This window comes from Carassius gibelio, chromosome B20 (genome assembly GCF_023724105.1).
Source record: "Carassius gibelio isolate Cgi1373 ecotype wild population from Czech Republic chromosome B20, carGib1.2-hapl.c, whole genome shotgun sequence".
Lineage (NCBI taxonomy): Eukaryota > Metazoa > Chordata > Actinopteri > Cypriniformes > Cyprinidae > Carassius > Carassius gibelio.
In genome coordinates, this window is record NC_068415.1 from 22,902,422 (window position 1) to 22,922,953 (window position 20,532).

The following is a 20,532-nucleotide window of genomic DNA, read 5'->3' on the forward strand; positions in this document are numbered from 1 at the left end:
GCCTAGTAAACAGTGATTTGATGGATATAAGCTGTCTTTCTAAAGTCAGTTTGTTCTCTCCATAGCAATGCAGTAAAGTTGTTCACCGGGTGATGGTGGCTGGATCTTGGCCTGCTGCGGCTGCTTCTTGCCGTCTCCTGTAGTGAACGCATCGGGTGGGGGTTCCTCTCCGCGCTCCACCTTGCACTCATAGGCGAACAGGTACTGGATGTACTGCTTCTTGAGGGAACTGGCAGAGCTGCTGGATGTCCCCACATTCAGGTGGGTGGACAGCTCTCTCCATTTCTTGTTTTTATTGACCTGTTCAAGGAGAGATTTTCAATCAGGAGTTCACTAGGCTGTTTTCCGCCATCTGACCCTGTGACTGATTCATGAGCCACCAGCAGTTTAACTTCACCAGGCGCTGTGTGCATCTTTTTGGATGAACATACCTCTTTCTTATGTAAATGAGACTCATTATAGAATGTGCAGGATCCACAAAACATCATTGCTGGTATCCAGACATAATTAGCATTGCGCTATTACCGCCCACAGATCGCTGGCGGTAAACAAAAGCTTTATTTAAAGTAGAGGTCTCTAACATGGGTCTGTTGGAGCTGCTTCATACTTTTTTTTTTATCTATTTGAAACCTCTTTTTTTGCAAAAAAATGCATTCGTTAATTTTACGTTAAAGAAGCTTAAGTTTAGCTAAATGAGTCACTGCCCCCAAACTAAAATATAACAGTAAATAGTACTTTTAAAATGTAAGATCGGTTTAATGCTTTTGTGAGTTAAACATCATAAATTATATAAATTACTGATGCAGATATTTAAATTATTTCCAAAGCTGGTTATTATTAACAAGTTCAAGTTTCAAACTAATATTCATATTTAAGATTACATATGAGTTTACATTTTAATAGTGTTATAAAAATCGTTCAATTTAAAAAGTTCAATTTAACAGCAATAAATACTTAGGAATAAAGGAATAAAAACGGAGGAAATGAGCATAATTAATAGTACTGTCAATCGATTAATCGTGATTAATCTTATCCAAAATGAAAGTTTTTGATTGCATAAAATATGTGTATGTTCTGTGTATATTTATTCTGTAAATATTTATTTTGGATGCGATAAATCGCGATTAATCGTTTGACAGCACTATTAATAAATATTCAAAATCAGCCAGTATGGTCCTCATACATTTGTGCATCAATAATATAAATTTGTTATGTGGTTGCATTTGATTATAATGTGTCCTTGTCACAATTAAATAAATTATGTAATTAAATAAACTGAGTATTATTAATTAATGTACCTACTGTTTAATCGGAAATGGGTAGCACTTTATTCTAACAATGTTACATGTACTTCCTATTATAATAACAATACATTATGCATAACAGAGATTAGACAGACCCTAATCCTAACTATATAATAAATAGATATAGTTTATTAATATTACTCCGTACCTAAATGTATAATTACATTGTAACAAGGACACCTTGAAAAAAAGTCTAACACTCACAACCTGAAAAAGGTTGAAAACCCGATATAAAGAAAAGTTTGTGTATTTTATGATCTTGGCAGCATTCACTGTATCCAGGCCAATTTTCTTTTTTTTTATAATATTGTTCTTTCATAAACCCTGAGTGAGATCCAGGGTGCTAAAACAATGCAGAAAGCACATGCAAATAAATAACACCATCAGCATGTGCAATGCATTCTCAGTTAACCCCCCTCTGTTTCTTTGATGTCTGTGATTGATGCTTGAGACAGATCTGAGGAAGGATATGAGAGGTTTCGCCATTCCTTTAACATGCATTTCAAAGCTCTGCTCCTTTAAAACCCCAGCACGATCACACAGAGCCCAAAAGAGCTGCGGCATCAGCCTTTCTGGACTTCACTCACCATAGCCAAGCCTCCGATTTCTCGAACACAGAGGTAGAGGCGGCACAGATCCAGCGGCTTCTTGCCTACGGAGGGCAGGTTGGGGACAGGCGTGCCCCTCTCCTCCATGAAGGCGATGTAGCGATCCACCCATGCCCTCCTCTCCGGCTCACAGCCCATGTCGTACAGTCGTGTTATCCTCTCGTTTGTCATGTTCCCCGAGCTGTGCTTCTAGAGTCGATGGGTACAGAAGAGAGTAAGATGTATCGCCATCGACACACCCATACTGCACGCATACTGTGAGCCCATCATTCTTTGTCCTAAGAGTAAATGCTATCCACATTGCTCAATATGTCCCATTTTGACAGCTACCTAGAAAGCACAGATTGTGATGCACTGAGACAGGGATGAGTATTTTGCATGGCACCGTTGGCACAAAAATTGCATGTATGCTATTAGTCAATTGTATCTTGTGCTAAAGTAAACAAGCAGGTGATTTCATTGATTTAGCTCTGATGGATATAGACTGCTGAAATTCTCACTGGTTAACGTGCTTACAACAGAGTGCATAATCACAAGATCTTTTTTTTAAGGTTTTGGTTGCATGATGGAAGATCATCACAAACTCTTTTCTTCTGTCCTTGCGATGCACCATGTTCACTGAGATCAATGCATTTGCAATGTTTGCTGGTGAAGCGTAAAGTCTAGTATGTTGGCGCCTTTATATTACTCAGCAGGGTAAGGTATCACTACATTAACCCTAACTCTGCACCAGCATTGTGACTGGAACTACTGTTACTGTTACTGTGAACACTTTGCAAAATGCTTAAAACTGTTAACACATTTCAAGGGTTAGTTCTCACAAAAATGTATTTATGCAATGATACATTCGAAATTTGTGTCGCTTAATTGAAAGTCATTGAAAGTGGTTTTGATGCATAAAGCAAACAGAGCTGAACTTAAGTTTACCATTTATGATGTATGTGCACTGATCAATGTTTATATGTAAATAAACGCCTATTAATTGAATCTGTTCACCATATCTTAGATTAAACCCCATAAATCATATGGATCACTGTTATTTTGTCTTATGTCAACCCTTTTGAAGTGTTAATGTATTGGTTGAATGGACTGTCAACAAAGGGACTTAAATCTCTAAGGTTTAATTAAAATATCTTTCATTTTGTTTCACTTTTCAAGTCTGTAACACATTTTAATTTGTTTTTACATGCTCTTACTACAAAGGTTTTTGAACAGTAACAGTTTGAAATATTTTTGTTATTTAAAATAACAGTTTTTTTATTTGAAAATAACATTTATTCCTGTGATTAAAATGTGTGAAGCAGTTATTTTAAATAGTAAAAAAAATTCAGAATTGTACCGCTTTTGGTGTATTTTAGATAAAATAAATGCATGCTTAGTGAGCAGAAACCAAAAACCTTTGCCTGGTAGTGTAGGCTGATTATTCTTCTAGATTGAAACGTGCTTCAACCAGGATAAAGAGTATGAAACGTGCTCCGAGTTGCTTCAGAAAACAAAAAAATGAGCAACAACAAAAGCTGGTGTTGCTGGAATATATATTGATATTGAATTATTGTCCAGCCCTACCATATCGTAAATTAATATTTCTCAGTACTTAAATGTATAATTACACTGTAACAAGGTAACCTTTAAATAAAGTGTAACCCAAAAGTTTTATGGGTTTGGAAAAGGGATGTAATGATTAACCGCAAGCCGCTTGAAAATCGATTCAAATATGTGACTATTCAAATCGGTTGAGATGCTAATCAAATCTTGATTCATTTAGGCTTGAAGTTTATATGAATGCATGTCTGAGGGGAACTTACTGTCTTTAGAAAAGGTCAGATGGCATTTTTTATTTTAATCTTGCGTCTGTATAATTCATATTAAAGTTCATAAGTGCAGCGCTGCTTTGTTTACAGTGGAAACCAAGGAAACGCTTTAAGCGCCACCTGCTGGCAAAGAGTGAATCTGCATCTTCAACTCGTCTGCTGTTTCTGTTTCATGCAGATATTCTTTATGTTTAGTTCCACAAAACTGAAGCAAAGTCCTTTTAAGACGTCATGTCACTCGCCAGCCATCTTTGAAATGCCTCTCGGACATGTAAGTGTTATCTCTTTGAATGGGGAAACATTAAATTCTCCAAAACTGTTCACTAAACTTGCAAATAAATTTCATATTTAAAATTACCAATTAAATTTGACAACAACTGTGTCATGAATGTTGTTACTTTTGTTATGTTATAAAAAGCTTAGTTTTCACGCGAGTCTCAGAGTGCTGCCTGTCCTATAGCAACCAGGATGACTTTACCGTTTAGCGATTGGCTCTTTCATTCAGAATGCGGGGCTTCCTCTGACTGAGCGGCCAGATTGAGCGCTTCTTTTTTTTCCAATTTTAAACTCTACGAGTGACATGTCTTGGGTATTCTAGTCTTTGACTGAAGTCAAACCATTCTGTTTTTGCTTCAAATTTCGATATTATACAATCTAATATGATTAAAAACTGTTCATGCTGAATGTATGCAGCATCTTTGTTTGGATCATTACTAAAATGCAGTAGTTGCCTCTTGTTTTAAGTGGAAAGAGCACAGACAAAGCCTTATTTTGTTTATATGAAGAAATTTATTTTATGTGTGTTATTTATTTGATTTGGGGCTTGTTTTAAAATTTCAATTTTGTTTTGTTATATACATTTACATCATATTTATATTTGATAATTTAGCAGAATTTTTTTTATATATACGAAAAAAATTTTTTTATCAAAACCGTGAATCAAATCAAATCGTGACTTCTTTGTGTATTGTTTTATCCCTAGTTTGGAATGACATGATGATGAGAAATGGATTTGTAATTTAGTAACAGAATTTTCTTTTTTGGGAGAACTATCGCTTACAATCAAGAGACTCAATAAAGACACCCTTTAATGTGGCTTGTGGAAAGGTGGTACTAGCCAAGTTACATGTTATGCAAACTGTCTAATAATCCCTGGCTTTGCTTTGAAAAGTCGGCAGCGGACAGTGTCCATGTTGAAAGTATTTTGACTTTACATTGCAAAGCTTGACTAATGCACAATTTGGCACAGCGTGCATCACTTTCGAGTCACCGCATTGCTGAACATTTCTATGATTCGGGGGTTAAATCCACACAAAACAATAAGGACTGATTTCTCATGAAAATCTGATCCACCGTGTACCAGTTATCTGTGAAGTCATCCCAAAATCCCTCTTCTCGAATGCATTTCATAAGAATGATATTTCCTTTTACCTCTAGCCCCAAATTAATTGCATTTGAATAAACTTTCATTTAAAGTTAAAAACATTGGCAGTAGTATTACAAGAAAATGTTTTACCAGTGTTAGAGACACAACAACAAACCAATGACTACATTGATGTATCTCAGCAGTTTGTTTCTTCTTCTCTTTTTAATTCTTGTACAGTTTGAAAATAGCTTCTATGACACTGGATATTACTGAAAAAAGAAACTAGGAAAGTGGATAACAATCTTAAAGAGAAAAGTCTCATTACAGCATACTGTGTCAGAGGTCAAAACAGCTCACACCATCAAACAGGGGACCTAAATAACCACAGAAGAAGGAGCAAAGCCAGGACAATCCAGAGAAGATAGTGAAGGAGCATGAGGCACTTACAGGGCTGCTGGGGTTCTTTGGCCAGGCAGGGCTGCTAATGCTATCGCTGTCGTCCCCCTGATAAGAGGACAGACTAGCTGGGCTGGGGGACAGAGGGGACGGGGTGGGAGGCTGGGACAAACACTGGGAACCGTAGTTGTCCTGTGATGGAGAACGCATTGGGGAACAAAAAACACATTTAATGGAGGGACAGCTTTCAGATCATCTTTTCACCTTAACCACACAACTGATGCGCGATACAGCTGCCTTTGATGTAATATAAATTTTAACACAAATTTATAGCAGGAAATTTACCAACAGCATTATTATGAGTTTTATAAAACAGCTCAAATAAATGCACTGTTTTTTTGTGATGTTTTCTACATTTCATTAAAAGCCATCCTCTGCCATGAGGTAAAAAACAACTAAAACGTATAGAGATTATAGAGAACCAGGATGAAAACAGAGGGAGTTCTTTGAGAATTATTTCAAGTGACAGAACTACTTTCCTCTAATCAGTAAAGGGACAAAACAAAACATCACGTTGAATTACAGATGAAACAAAACCACAGGGAAAACAAATGACATCCAGACGTGAGAATGGAAAGCTCTGCCAGTGCGCCACATTTCAACCAATCAAATGAAAGCTGAACTTAATGACACAATGAAGTTCTGATGAAAGTAAGGGCAACGACTGAGAAAGAACGAGTTATACAGAAGAACGTTTTGAAATAAGGTCTTCCGGAGCTTACGTGAGCTCTCATTAGGACACATGAGAGAGTTATACTCCTTCGCTTACTGAATAACACACTGAAAAGGAAAACTCTTGAAGAACAACATACTTTCGGCGCTCATTTTAGGGCGTATAAATAACAAAATGATACATTAGAAGAGCTACAAGCAGTGTGTGTTAAATATTTCCTCTCACAAAATCAGAAATTTGGTCACATTCTGACATTCTGTTTCAATTTACTCAATTTTCTGCATATGCTTGATTAAACATGTTTGTGCTTACAAATTGGGGATCTAAAATTTTGTAGATTTTGGTAATGAGTATTATTATAGCAATTAGGCTATAACAACCAGTATAATTAAAGTGTTTAAATTCCAGCGGCAAGTAATTTGTTTGTACAACTCTACACAATCACAGCCAATCGGAAGACAGTCGATATTTAATATACAACTACAAGAAGCAGGAGATTAGACCAATGAGATTTCAGTGTAGACTGGACTACATTTACATTTTATCTCTCCGCTGCTCCTTGTTAGGACTGACTGATGCAGGTTTTTCATCTTCGCTAAGCATATATTAACAAAGTCATGGGTAAAGTAAAGATCAGAGGGTGTGTATATAATTCAACAAGAAGTGCTATAATTCAGTTATCTGTGAGCATCTTAAAGAGGGAAAAGATCTGTTCATACCTTTGGTTTAGGAGGCTCTGTGGTGGGTGTGCTGCCCTCCTCCTTTTTGGGATCGGTGGGCATCATGCTGTCCCCTGAGCCTGTCATGGGCCCTACAGAAGACTCTGACAGTTAAACTGCGCCATCCATTTTCCACAAAAATATTAGGCGGCACAAAAAAACCCATTTTTTGGAGCACCAAATTTGCATATTACACTTTCTGAAGGATCATGTGACACTGAAGACTGGGTTAATGATGCTGAGAAATTCAGCTTTGCTATTACAGGAATATATTACATTTTAAAATGTATTAAAATAGATTATAATATTATTTAACAATATTAATGTTTTTACTATATTTTTTATATATAACGTTTTCTAAATAACGTTCTTATGCAACCACAATGAGACAACAACATTAAAGGGGTCATATGTGGTGTATTAGGTGTGACAGAATATGTTGACACGCTTTAATGTTCAAAAAACACATTATTTTTCAAATAACGTACATTACTGTAGGTCCTCTATGACCCGTTTCTCTCAAACGTTTTCTACAAATCCCTCCTTCTGACAAGCGCAAGTCTGCTCTGATTGGCCAACTGACCCAGTGCATTGTGATTGGCCGAACACCGCAAGCACTCGTCGGAAATGTAACGCCCCGTTTCATAATCATGAGCTCCATCTTTCAAAATAAATATAAAAGACAGTTAATAATGTCCTTAGTTTTACCATCAGTTCAAGCCTGAAAGGGGAAGAGAGCTGTGTGATAGACACAGTGATGAAGCTCATATGTGTTTGCAGTAGTGTTTTCACGGTACCAAAATTTCAGTATTCGGTACAGATAACAGTGAAGATCCACGGTTCTCGGTACCAAAGCAAAACACAAAAATATGCTAATAAAAAAAAAAAAACGTATCATCACTAAAAATAAAACCAATGCCATTCTTTATACTTATTTACAATTGTGTTTAAAGTTTTCTTACAAGTAATATACCATATTTTTCGGTCTATAAGTCGCACCTGAGTATAAGTCGCATCAGTCCAAAAATACGTCATGATGAGGAAAAAAAACATATATAAGTCGCACTGGACTATAAGTCGCATTTATTTAGAACCAAGACCCAAGAGAAAACATTACTGTCTCCAGCCGTGAGAGGGCGCTCTATGTCTTCAGTGTAGACTACAGGAGCATAGAGCGCCCTCTCACGGCTGGAGACGGTAATGTTTTCTCTTGGTTCATTTCTCTTGGTTCATTTCTCTCGGTTCTTGTCAAATTAAATTTGATAAATAAGTCGCACCTGACTATAAGTTGCAGGACCAGCCAAACTATGAAAAAAAGTGCAATTTATAATCCGGAAAATACGTTAATTATGAAAAACAGTAAAAGAGTTTCACTCAAATTTAATTAGTCTTTTAATTAAATTTAAATTTTGGTAAACAAAGGGGATTTGCTATTAAAATTAAAACATGGAAGAAATATTGTGTGATTTATTTCTTCAAAAAAGTTTTTTCAATAGTAGCAGTAGCAGTATCACATACATTCTACTAAATAATAGTAATATTTCTAGGATAATGCCTTTATGTAAAACTGAACTTATTTTGACGGGTTGTCATGAATACCTTTAAATTGACACTGGTTTTACTCAAATGAACACTGTAAAAATGATTGTGATCTTAACATTAAAAGACTGTAAAAACGCTACAGTAAAAACCTGTTCATTGGTTATCAGTAAGTTTCCATACTATATACGGTGAATAACTGTAATCACATTTAATGTAATTTTACAGTAAAATAATGTTAAAATTACAGTTTTTGTAAGTGCAAAAGAAAAAGTCATTGTTGAATTTACAGTGAAAAACTGTAAATTGACACACCCAGAATTCCCTGCATGACACTTCATATTTTCATTTTTTTCATTGAAATAACCGGTTCTTTTTTTCTTATCGGTTGTTTACATTAGGGTTTTATCTTTCATCTAAAGTTGTTAAATTAATGTTTATTGCATTATTTCAGTATCGTGTGTTACCATGATGGTGTTTAGTGTGTGTGTGTGTGAATGACACTGTGCACCTTCTCAGCTTGTGTAAGAGCTGTTAGTGATGATCTTTGATTCATCATGTTATTTTTTCATCACCACCAGTTTTTGGTGGTTATTAGTGCATTACAATGGTTCAAAACAGATTAGAACTTCGGTAAGTTGGTTTATTAACATTAGAACATTAGATCAGTTACTGAAATACAGTATTTTAATGTGAATTTAAGTTAAGACTATAAACCTAAAATGTTGCTACCATATTTTTAACAGTGAAGTTCTGGCAATCACAGCTGCCGGTATTTTACCGTAAATGTCACAGAATATTTTTTACACTGAAATGGTAAAATGTTTGTGAAGCTACTCAGAACAGTTCTGGTGATGTTGTTGATGTATTTATGTCCTCATTGAGACGGTAGATGCGGAAATCACTGCAAGCGTCATGTGCTTCAGTCGTTAACTGAGAAGCTGCGAAAATCCACGTTCATTTTCAGCATTTATTTGCGCATCTTCTCAGTTAACAATGGCTCCGTGTGGTAACAGCTGCTCTATGTGAAATCACGCACCTGATGGAATTAACCGCTGATTAGAGAACCGGCTTTACTGTTGAGATGCCCATAACGATCGGCCGATCGTGATCGGAGCACCCCTAGTCGTAAGTAATCTTAAAGATTCCTAAATGCATCTACTTTCAGAAGGCCAAATAAAGTGCTTTTGCTTTTGCATAGATACACACAGCATCTCCCTGACATGACTGCTTCAGCACTAACTGCGGTTACTGAAACCACGCCTTCTTTCTTTGTGTGAACTTTTGCCACACAGTGATGTAGACATGTGGGGGCGTGACTGAATGAGCCATTTTAGACACGGTCTTTAATTTGATAAACAATATCTCTTTGGATTTCAGACTTCAGTCTTTGCAACTTTACAGATCTTCCTTATGCACCAAGAGCTTGTAACACTCCAAAGAGAAAGGAAAAATTGAAAACAACTCATATGACCCCTTTAAAAAAATCTTACCGACCCCAAAGCTAGACTCTCTTTAGCTATAGTGTCAAATGATTAATCATTATTCATGACTTTCAAAACTGTGCAAGATTTGTACTTCTTGTCACATGAATATATCAGTGAAAACCCTAAACACGCACCTGTGGGCATTGTGTTGTAGGACGGTCCTTGAGGGATCATCCTGGCTGAGCTGTTGCTTGCTGGATGGTTGTAGGGGCCTCCAGGACCCATCCCAAGCATGTGGGGACCACCCTGATACCCGCCTGGCCTATGGACAACGGCACACAAACATAAGGACACCAACAAAGCTTAAGACCCTGTTTAAGATGTGAAGAGTTCATTGGTAAGGTGTTAGTACACTTCTTTTCTTCTTTGTTTTCTTTTAGCTGGCAAGCAACAAATATGCAGGTACAGTAGAGAGGGTTAAGACAATCAGAATTAATACGCAAAGTAAAAGAAGTGAATCCTGTGTTGTCTACACACTATGCTAAACAGCCATACACCAAGTTAATGTAAAATAAAAATAAATAATCAGTTTTGATTATATCTTAAGGGTCAAGTACACACAAAAATCAGTTCAGGTTGCTCCAAACTCATATGCTGTTATATTTTTTATGGAAAACACAGCAAACATTTAAAGCATTTTCACACAGCTTTTCTTGTGAAATTTCTTCTGAAATAAGTCATTATTCAATGAAAATATTCTGTTCTGCTACAGCTCTCAAATCCTATTCTCCATTTCTCTACATGTGAGAACCAATGCTGTTTTGGCAGAAATTATGTCAATCCTGTGACCTGATGTGCCTGCCAATGAACCAATTTTATATCTTTATGTAAAAAATGAAGATTTCAAAACAACAGAGGCCAGCTGTTGAGTTGTTTAATGTTAATGGGTCATATGATGATGCTAAAAAGAACAATATTTTGTGTATTTGGTGTAACGCAATGTGTTGACGCAGTTTAAGGTAAAAAAAAACAAAAAAAACAATTTCCACGTAATGTACATTATTGTTGCTCCTCTTGCCCTGCCTGATTTTTACAAAGCTCATCGTTCTGAAAAGCAAGGTGTGATCTGATTGGTCAGCTATCTAGTACGTTGTGATTGGCTGAATACCTCAAATCCTGAAATCACATCATATGACCCCAAGTTGTATGATGATTACTGTATGGTAATTTATGCCCTTTTTCTGCCCATTTTGGAATGGGACAGTGTAAAAAAAAAATGCAAAAATTCCCCTTTTGTGTTCAACAGGAAAAAATAACAGCATACAGGTTTGGAAAGACACAATCTATGAATTTCTATTCACTTTAACTCTTGGCGTTTTGCTGTTCTCTTATCCTGTCCGTGTAAAAACTATATATTATGCTTACATTTCTTAAATGCTCAGAGTAGAACACAGCCACGGTGAAAGGAGGAGAAAGGAGAGGCTTATGCAGAGCGCTTGGCTTGTGTCATTTCTAGCGGATGCCAAGAGACTCAAGCAGAGTAAAGCTATCCAGCCAGGGGTCCGAATTTGAACCTACCCATACAGCTCAGCGTGAGGCTGGCCCTGGCTTTGCCCAGAACTGCAGTGAGGGTGATGGGGGTGAGGGACAGGGAAGGAGGCTGGCCGTCCTCCAGGCCCAGACAGGCCCGGGTATACAGGGGACCTGCCAAAGGGAGGCCTGAACCAGGGGAAGAGCATAAACGTCTCCTTGGTGCTTATTCACTTTCAACAGGAATGACAACTCAAAGATGCGCGGAGTAATTCCATGTTTGGCCCTATCCCAAATGCCGCCTTCAGCATTGTTTGGAGACATACAGCCGAATAGACTGCTGAGTAGTAGCCAATCAGTGATGCATGAGCAAAATTACTTAATGCACGTGCATAAAAGTTACAAATGGGGACTGTTGACCAGTGCTTCATGGTATGGTGAATATGACAACATAGTAATATTTGAGTTAAAAAGGTGTGGCTTAATTCAAATATATTTATTAAGTATCAATCTGAATAAATGTCATTAAAGGGATTGTTCACTCAAAAATTGAAATGAAAACCAATGAAGCCTGTTTGGTCACCAACATTCTTTAAAATGTCATCTTTTGGGTTTCACTGGAAAATGAAAACCATAATCATACAGGTATAAAATTACATTTAAATAACGCATATTAAACTATCCCTTTAACTATCTTATGCAATCTAGACCAAACATAGCATCTTGTTCTAGCTAAGCAGGAGGAGACTTCAGGATCTGATTTACCTGGGCTGTCCAGAGGGGACTGGGTTCTGCTGGCCAGATCCAGGGCCACTTTCATGGGGTTTGCGACTGACGTTGAGAGGAGGTGGACCCATTCCTGGGCCAGCGGACTGAGGCATATTTGGTGAGGCTGGAGCCACACTGCTGGAGCCTGCTGGGTACGGCCGGCCGCCGGCTGCATGCCCTGGTCCTCGAGCCGTGGTCACAGAGCCACAGGGTTGCCCTGGACCCTGCCCGTGCATTGGACTGCTGGCATTCATGGCAAGACTGTTGGCCATGCCTGGGCCGGGGCCGCTGTAGTTGGCACCTGGTGCCCCGCCATAGTTAGGAGGGCGTGTGTAGTTACCTAGAGATAAACAAGACTAATGTAAAGCCATAATAATATAAGTGCAACTCAAGAAACATAAATAAAAAATAATAATAATTGCATGACCCCTTTAAGACTTAAAAACTGTGCAACTTTTTAACAAAACATGCCAAGACCCCTGCACTCTGTTCCATTCCATCACATTTGTTTCCTCTTGATGAAAAGAAGAAAAAAAAACTGTGTTTCCAAACAATCATAAACACAACCCAGAAAAAAAGCCTTTACAATGAAATCAATGTTGCAATGTTACTAAATTTTCAAGCCTTGATTATGGCTTTGTTAACTTTTTTGTTATTTTATTTTTTATTTGAGTGATGCACAGGATGGTGCAAAAGGAGAACACTCAAAAGCAGTCACAATTTTAGTCAAAACTGCTTAAATATCTGAAAACAAATACTTTGTGAAATGATCAGTGGGACATAAGTAGTTTTATGCTGACACTCCTGGGAGCGTCTACGTTTACATGCACGATTTTTGGTTCAATCGGACTGAATTCTTTCTGATTGATGAATCTGATTGTAGTGTTTACATGAACGCCAAATAAAGTCATCGGGTTTTGTGTGTATTTATATATCACAAGCTTCAAATCAGAATTGATTTTTTTTTTACATGCACACACTGCACAAACTGAGTTTCTCACTGTTTGCACATAATAACAACTTTCCTACATGCTTTTTTATATGTTTTTAACAGCAGAGAAGATATTTATACATTAATGGATAAATATACATATAACACACTTTGCCGTGCTGCTCATATTTATCATGCAAAAAAAAAAAAAAATAAAAAAAAAAATAAAAAAAAATAAAGCCCTCCCCGCGCCCAAACCAGGTTGCCTGTGGATGAGTATCTTGACTGTTCTGCTCCACTTCTGTTGCAGAGTGAAAGGAGAGTTTTATAATGACAGAACAGCATTTTTACAACACTTTATTCAAGAGGAAGAGCTGCTCGTTCGGCGCGTCATACGTCATTACGTTATTTCTGCATCATTGCACATGCGCAGTCCTTTCAGTTTCGTGGTTCAATCAGATCGAGTGTTTACATGCACTCTCAATCGTATTTAAAGAGGAATAAACCACCCCCTTTAATCCGATCGAAATTTCATTCGGATCGAGCCATCAATCCGATTACAAATGGATTATTTGGTTGCATGTAAACGTAGCCAATGTAATGGATATTCATAAAATGACCAGAAGGATGTTAAACATGCCTGAAACAACGTACATTTTCTGGAAAAAAAAAATAAGGGTCCATTTTGATCTAAAAGCAAGTCATACATCATTCTTTTCTTTATCGGTTTCTTCTCAGGCAGTCAAATGATCAGATCTTTGTGGGAGAGCGTTGGAAGGCAGTGAAGTCTGGACACATTTCAGCCAATTTTTTTCAAAACTAGTGTTCTACCACAGCCCAAGCAAGTATGTCTCCTCATGACATGTTTCAAGGGCAACCATCTGAGGACATTCAGCCTGACAACCACTGGACGACAAGTTTCTCAGGGGACGAGACATCATGTTCACTACGCCACGAGTTTCGTCTAACGTGCTGATGTGCATAATGGGCATAAATTTAATCGTGCCCAGATCGCTGCTTGGCAGGAAGTTTGCCAAGCAGCATTTCAGTCACAATTAGAACTGGGATTTCCACTCCTCAAGCTGTCGAAACGTTGAGATCTCTGGCTCATTCAGGTTTCAAGAGATCCCTGTGGAAATCAGAGAGTCTTGGCATGTTTTCCGCTTTCCCAGTGTAAAAATGTATTCCAAAATCACATGAAGCAGGTTGGCTGGATGCTGGCTTTTTGCCCCCGTTCTGTAGTTACACTGAATCGGGACCCTTAACAAGCTCCTTCACGGTGGAGAGGATGGGCACTCCAGCCTGCACGGATGTAGACGTGGACCTGGAGCAATGCCAATTCCACACTCTGCGGTGACTTTCCTCCAGCCCTGTTAATCCCAACATTCCCTCATGTGAAAAAGAGGGAAAGGTGCCATGAATGTGAAGGATGCAGCCGGCTGCCCTTCTGACAGTGCTGTGAGCGATGCATAGATGACAGAGGGTTTGGGACACGGGAACACAATTTGATGCCTACTGTGAGCTAGAAAGATGTGTTTCAGTGACCCCCATGTTTCTGTAATTCAGCTACACGAAATGCCAAAGCTTGTTCTGACATAACAGGACTCAAAGGCTTCCCACTCGATTCACATCAACAACTAAGCTTGGAGTCCAAGACAATTCTCTGTTTAAAGGGAACATATATCACAGAAAATGGGATTTTTCTTGCTCGTTTGAAACTCATACACTTTATATTAATCAAAAAATGCTTGTATTTTATCCACAAATTTGAAATGCTCGTTTTCACTCAATATCATGTTAATCTTGAGTACCTATAGAGTAGTACTGCATCCTTCATAACTCCAAAAAGTATTTAGTTTTATTATATTTATAAGAGAAAGATAGTCTGTGCCGATTTTTCCCGGAAAAACACGACCGGCTGGAGGCGTGACGTGTGGGCGGAGCTAAAGAATCACGAGCGCGAGTAGGCTTTTGCGTTGAGAGCGTTTGGAAGCTGTGACACCGTGAGGAAAAAAACATCCAAAACAAACCATGGCTAACAGTCAGATTCAGCCGTTTATTTATGATCCAGAATCAGATCCCGAGGCTGAAACTGAACGAAAGCAGCAGCAGCAACGACTCGCTCCGAGCGGGGCTCGAACCCGGGTCTCGGGATGGGAGGCGGACGCACTAACAAGGAGGCAGAGATATTTTAAGCAGTTTTACTCACAGCTTGCGGTTCCAACACACGATCGTGTGCAGGGTTATCTTGCCCTGGCAACCAAAAACACACTCCTTTTGTGACTTTTCGCGACGCTCTCGCTCCGATCAGTGAAGTCTGTTGTGCTCTCAGTGCTCTGCTATACGGGAGCGTGCTCTTCCGGCAGACTTTGTCCATGTTTAGCATGGGAATCCAACTCTTTAACAGTGTAAAAAACTCAGTATTCATGAAATAGCATTTCACCCCCCCCTTTAATATATTTTTGCTAACTTTGCAGATCTTCTAAAAAAAGATAAAATTGAAATAAAACTGAAATAACATAATTGAGACGTTCCTGCACTTTTAGATTCCACCTACATATATCTGTATGAATTAGTCTAACAGCTAAAAAAAATACATAGGCATATTAGAACAAAAAACCAAGCCACGAGATCCAAGGAACAGCCTGCAGAGCTCAACGATCTGGGGAATGTTACAAAAACATTCATCTGAACTGAAGGGTTCCCAAATGCACAGTAGTCTCCATAATTCGTCAATTGAAGTAGTTTGGAAGTCTTCCTAGAGCTGGCTATCCAGCCAAAACAAATCAGGGGAGAAGGGACGACTGTGAATTCCCTCGAGTCATCCAGCAAGAGCCGAACTTGAACCAGATAGAGGTTCTCTCAAGAAACCAGAAATTGGCTGTTCATTGACAGTATCCGTCCAACCTGAGAGAGCTTGAGAGGATCTTCAGTGAAGAATGGCAGAAATCCCCCAAATCCAGATGTGAAAATCTTGTTGCCTCATAACCAAAAAGACTCGAGGATATAATTGCTACAAAAGGTGCTTGAACGAAGTACTGAGTACATATGCAATGTGATATTCTCATTTTTTTTTCCTTCGTAATAATTATCACAAAAATGCTTTTCGTTGTCAGGATTTGGAGCCTGGAGTGTAAAATGAAAAAAATAAAATAAGAAATCGGAAAGCACTGCATGATTTTTCTACAGATTTTCAATCATAATCCTCATTTCCATAGTGGATGGAGAATCAGATCTCAGCAGGGAAGCCTTAACAGCCACAATGACTCTACTCCCTGCTGAGTTAATAGCCTTACTGACTAGAAATCAACTTCTGTCTAGTTCAAAATTAACGTTCATTTGGTGGGATGATCATTTGGCTGTGGCTGTGACCACTGATCAATGAGCTCCTGAAGAAGCAACAAGCCATTGTCCTGCTTGAAACTCAAAGACTTTCATCTCTTTTTCATCAAAAACAGATGGCGGGAGAGACAATAATGATCCAAATAATTGTTTTGGGTCAACTAGTGAGACATTTTTACATATCACCCCCCACTAAAACCCCTATTAAAATTGGGAACCCCTACCAAAACTGGTGGCCCTGATGAATGGCAGTGTCACGTACAATGGTCAGATTCATATGCAAACAGGATAGCCAATCAAAAAAGGTACTTAAAGGTACCATTGTTTAACACGGTTAGCCCAAGTATACTTTGGGCTTAATGTGCAGCAAAACTAGTCTCAGAATTGAAACTCTTGTCACTCAACTAATCGTGCGACCCATGTTACCTGTTAATATGGGCATTTAAATGAATCAATGTAAAACAAGACAAGTGTAGAGTCAGAGAGAGCGTGGAAAATTGTCCAAAAAACTGAATTATGAATGTCTGTATTGTAGGTAGACTTCAGGAAACAATAAAATGCTGCATTTTATGCTGTTCCAAACTATGAATTGACTGAGGTATCTATTCATGGATCCAATCAATCTGTGTACACAATTCTGTGGTTGACTGGCGCTGTATCTCAACGGAGGCTGCTCCCCTGTTGTCTTGAGCCGGCTGTCAGTCATTTGAATGAGAGTACAGGACAACAGGGACTATCAATCAGGCAGAGTGGAGGCCATGACATTATAATGGCAAGCTATTCATTTATTACACCAGCACGCCATAACATTCATGATGAATTGCTGCTGAGACCTGTTAATGGGGTCTCTATCACAGATGCACACAGCTGAAACAACAACGGACACTTTAAGTATTAATTCACCAAAAAACATCAACTCTCATTTACTCACACTTCCAAACCCAGATTACGTTCTTACTTCTGAGAACACTAAAGGAGATGCATGTGTTTTCAGTTCATTCAGGCAAAATGGTTTGGAACAACTCAAGAACGAGTGAGGGGTCTAGTGTTATAACAATTTGGAGCATAAAAGATTCAAATAGAAGTCAAATGTTTTCATGCAGAAGAGCTTGGGATGTGCGTGTTACCTGAAGGCCCATACTGGGCACTCTGGGGCCCGTAAGAGGTGCCCAGCTGATAGGAGCTCACACTATGGTGCATAGGGCCAGTGGGACAGGAGTGTGGAGACATAGAAGGTCCAGGCTGCTGGCCTCCAAACTGGGGACCAGGTGCATTGCGTTGCATGTTAGGTGCAAATCCTACAAAGTAAAAAAAGATATTACCCATAACAACCAGGTAATGGTTAGGATGTAATTGGTTAAAGGGTGATGTAAGGTTAAGTGCTGAAACATTTGTGTGTATTGTCTATTGTGTGAATTATAGAGTATTCTTCAGTACTATTCTGTGTATTTCCGTATATAAGTTTTTTCAGAGTGAATTGATTACCCATACAAAGTTTGCTTTCATACAATATATGAGGCAGTCCCAATTAATATATAAACATATATTAATAATTAATGTCCAAGGGGTTACCAAGAGCTCATACATTGCATGGGACAGATGATTTCCTTTTCCTGATAGCTGTAAATAGAGGCAGTGTGAGTCCCAAAGTTACTGCGGGAAATCAGCTCACCTCTCTCCTGAGACATGGGCGACTGACTGTGAGTGGAATGGGAGCCCGTGTCCGGAACGTTCCCTGGGGTCTGAGGGGCCATCTGTGCACCTGTGTGTGGGAAAAACATGTACATGTGTGCACAAACCCAGTCTTTCACTGTACAAACATCAGTTTTTTGTTTACCAGTAAAACGTCCAAATATGGAGTTGTTTTCAGATTCCAATTCGTTTTTTAAATTAAATATTTAATTAATGTAAATTCAATATTGTTTAATATATTATTTGTATCTATTAATGGATGATTCATTTTTATTTATTATTTAATTATATGAATTAAAATTATATTTTAATACTGTTACATTTACTGCATGTCTAAAAAAATTAAAAATGCAACTTATATTCTGTGAAAAATAATTTCATCATCTTCATTGGGACATTTAGATATTTAAGGACATTTAGATATTTTACTGGAAAGCAAGAAAGCAATAATGATTATAAAAAAGATATTTTTGCAGTGCACAAGCACAAAACCACAAACGCAGTTAATGGTCTCATACAAGAGCTACATTTCACGATAAATATCTGACAAATTAGCCTAGAGGGCAGAATATCTAACCACACGTCCCATGGGAGGTGTTTAAGGCTCATTGTTTCTCTCCCAGGGGCGACTTTGTGTGCTTGTATGTACAGAACGTGTATATTTGTAAAAGCGGCGATATTCATTCTCCAGTAATGGCACACAGATCACATGTCACTGTATGCAGCTAATGGTGCTCCCAGTAGGGATGAGGCAGTTTTGTGTGCAGCAGGGTAAACGCTCTCCTGTGGACCTTGTTAGTGCCATTCCGGACGGAAAGGAAAAACAGCAGTTTCGGCTCCACAAAGCCCTCTGCTGCCCGGCTAACAATGCAGCACACAGCAGGACAGTAATTGTGTCAAAGTGACTCCAAACTGCTAACAGACTTTCAAAACTATTTTAATGACGGAGTGACTTGTTTTAAAGTCGGCTTGAATGCTGCCGCTGACCCACTGCTGTCTGAAGCTCAAACACCTTAGCCTCCGACTGCTCCACGGTGGCACGATTAAATGACACACATGTGACGGCTGCGGCTAATGGCTATGTCAAAGTTAGCATAAGAATAATAATCGTTTTTTTTTTTCTCTCAAAATATTCACAACAGAATATCAAGAATATTTGCCTAGTTAGAGAATTTCAGCAGACTTAACCGAGTAAATGTTGGCAAACCAACATGTACAATGACTGATAGGGCGAAAATAATGATGAAAATAATAATTTTATTGTGATTAATGTATGTAATGCAAAACGATTTGGTCTTACAGATATATATATATATATAGTGCCCTCCATAAGTATTGGAGCAATAAAGAAAAAATTGCTTTCTCTGTTGTGGAGTCAAGATATTTGCAAATATGATTAAAAGAAGAATATGTGACAAAAATTAGGTCTTTCGACTCATACATGTTTTACCAAATAAAAAGGACAACACCTTTAGAGTTCATGCCACTATTTGATGTGAGCATAAATATTGGAACAGTTGGATTTAAGGCAGATGTAAAAGATTAAAAGCTCATATTTAGTTACAGATCCCTTGCGTGTAATCAGATAAGTGAGTCCGCAACCCTTAGACATCACCAGACTATTGGTCTTACGCTTTGAAATGCTTTTCTCCAGCCTTTAATGCAGCCAATTCCAACTGTTTTGGGGAGTTTCTGTCTTTAGTCTCTCCTTCAGATGGTGAAATTAATGTTCAATCAGATTTAAATCTGGAGATTGATTTTGGCAATCTAAGACTTTACATTTCTCTGCCGTGATAAAGTCCTTGACTGAACTGGCAGGGTGTTTTGGGTCATTGTCTTGATATAATATGAAGTGCTTTCTAATGAGTTTGGTGGCAGTCTCTTGAATATCGGTAGCCAAGAAGAATCTGTACCCTTCCAAATTCATTCTGCTACTGCCATCATACATTAAGTCATCATCTTTTTTTTTTTTTTTTTTATAATTAAAATGAAGAGGTGCTGTTCTAGAGACCATGCATGCCCATGACATGACATTTGCTTTCCAATCACTTAAGAGAAAGGTTAATCTTTGTCTCATCGGTCCATCAATTCAGTTCCAAAACTCTACTGGTTCACATTTGTGAAGAATCTTGCCTTTCTATAGTTTTGCTGCTGATCAGAGGTTTGCATCTTGAGGTGTAGCTTCTGTAATTCTGTGTCAAATTCTCCTGTGGACTGTAGATTGACAGAGCATGACCTCAACTTTCTGCAGGTTGTTGATGATTTTACAGACGTGTATTTTAGGGTTAATTTTCACAGCTTTTATGATTTGTCTGTCATCCACTACTGTTGTTTTTCTCAGCCAATCAGGTGGTCGTTGGTTGCTG

The 20,532-nt window shown here is 38.3% G+C and overlaps 1 protein-coding gene across 6 annotated transcripts in view; it reads right to left on the reverse strand.

Annotated features, from left to right (window-relative positions):
- LOC127983794 (AT-rich interactive domain-containing protein 1B) overlaps positions 1-20,532 on the reverse strand; it is an 81,334-nt gene that overhangs the window by 9,366 nt on the left and 51,436 nt on the right. For 4 of the 6 annotated variants that reach the window (XM_052586128.1, XM_052586127.1, XM_052586126.1 and 1 more), the window contains exons 6-14: positions 18,147-18,236; positions 17,602-17,772; positions 12,199-12,541; positions 11,482-11,622; positions 10,098-10,225; positions 6,938-7,029; positions 5,537-5,677; positions 1,892-2,101; positions 87-300 (exon numbers count right to left, since the gene is read on the reverse strand). In XM_052586128.1, coding sequence (XP_052442088.1) covers positions 87-300; positions 1,892-2,101; positions 5,537-5,677; positions 6,938-7,029; positions 10,098-10,225; positions 11,482-11,622; positions 12,199-12,541; positions 17,602-17,772; positions 18,147-18,236 — 1,530 coding nt within the window. The remainder of the gene's footprint in view (positions 1-86; positions 301-1,891; positions 2,102-5,536; positions 5,678-6,937; positions 7,030-10,097; positions 10,226-11,481; positions 11,623-12,198; positions 12,542-17,601; positions 17,773-18,146; positions 18,237-20,532) is intronic. The other 2 variants (XM_052586130.1, XM_052586129.1) reach the window with 1 other exon arrangement.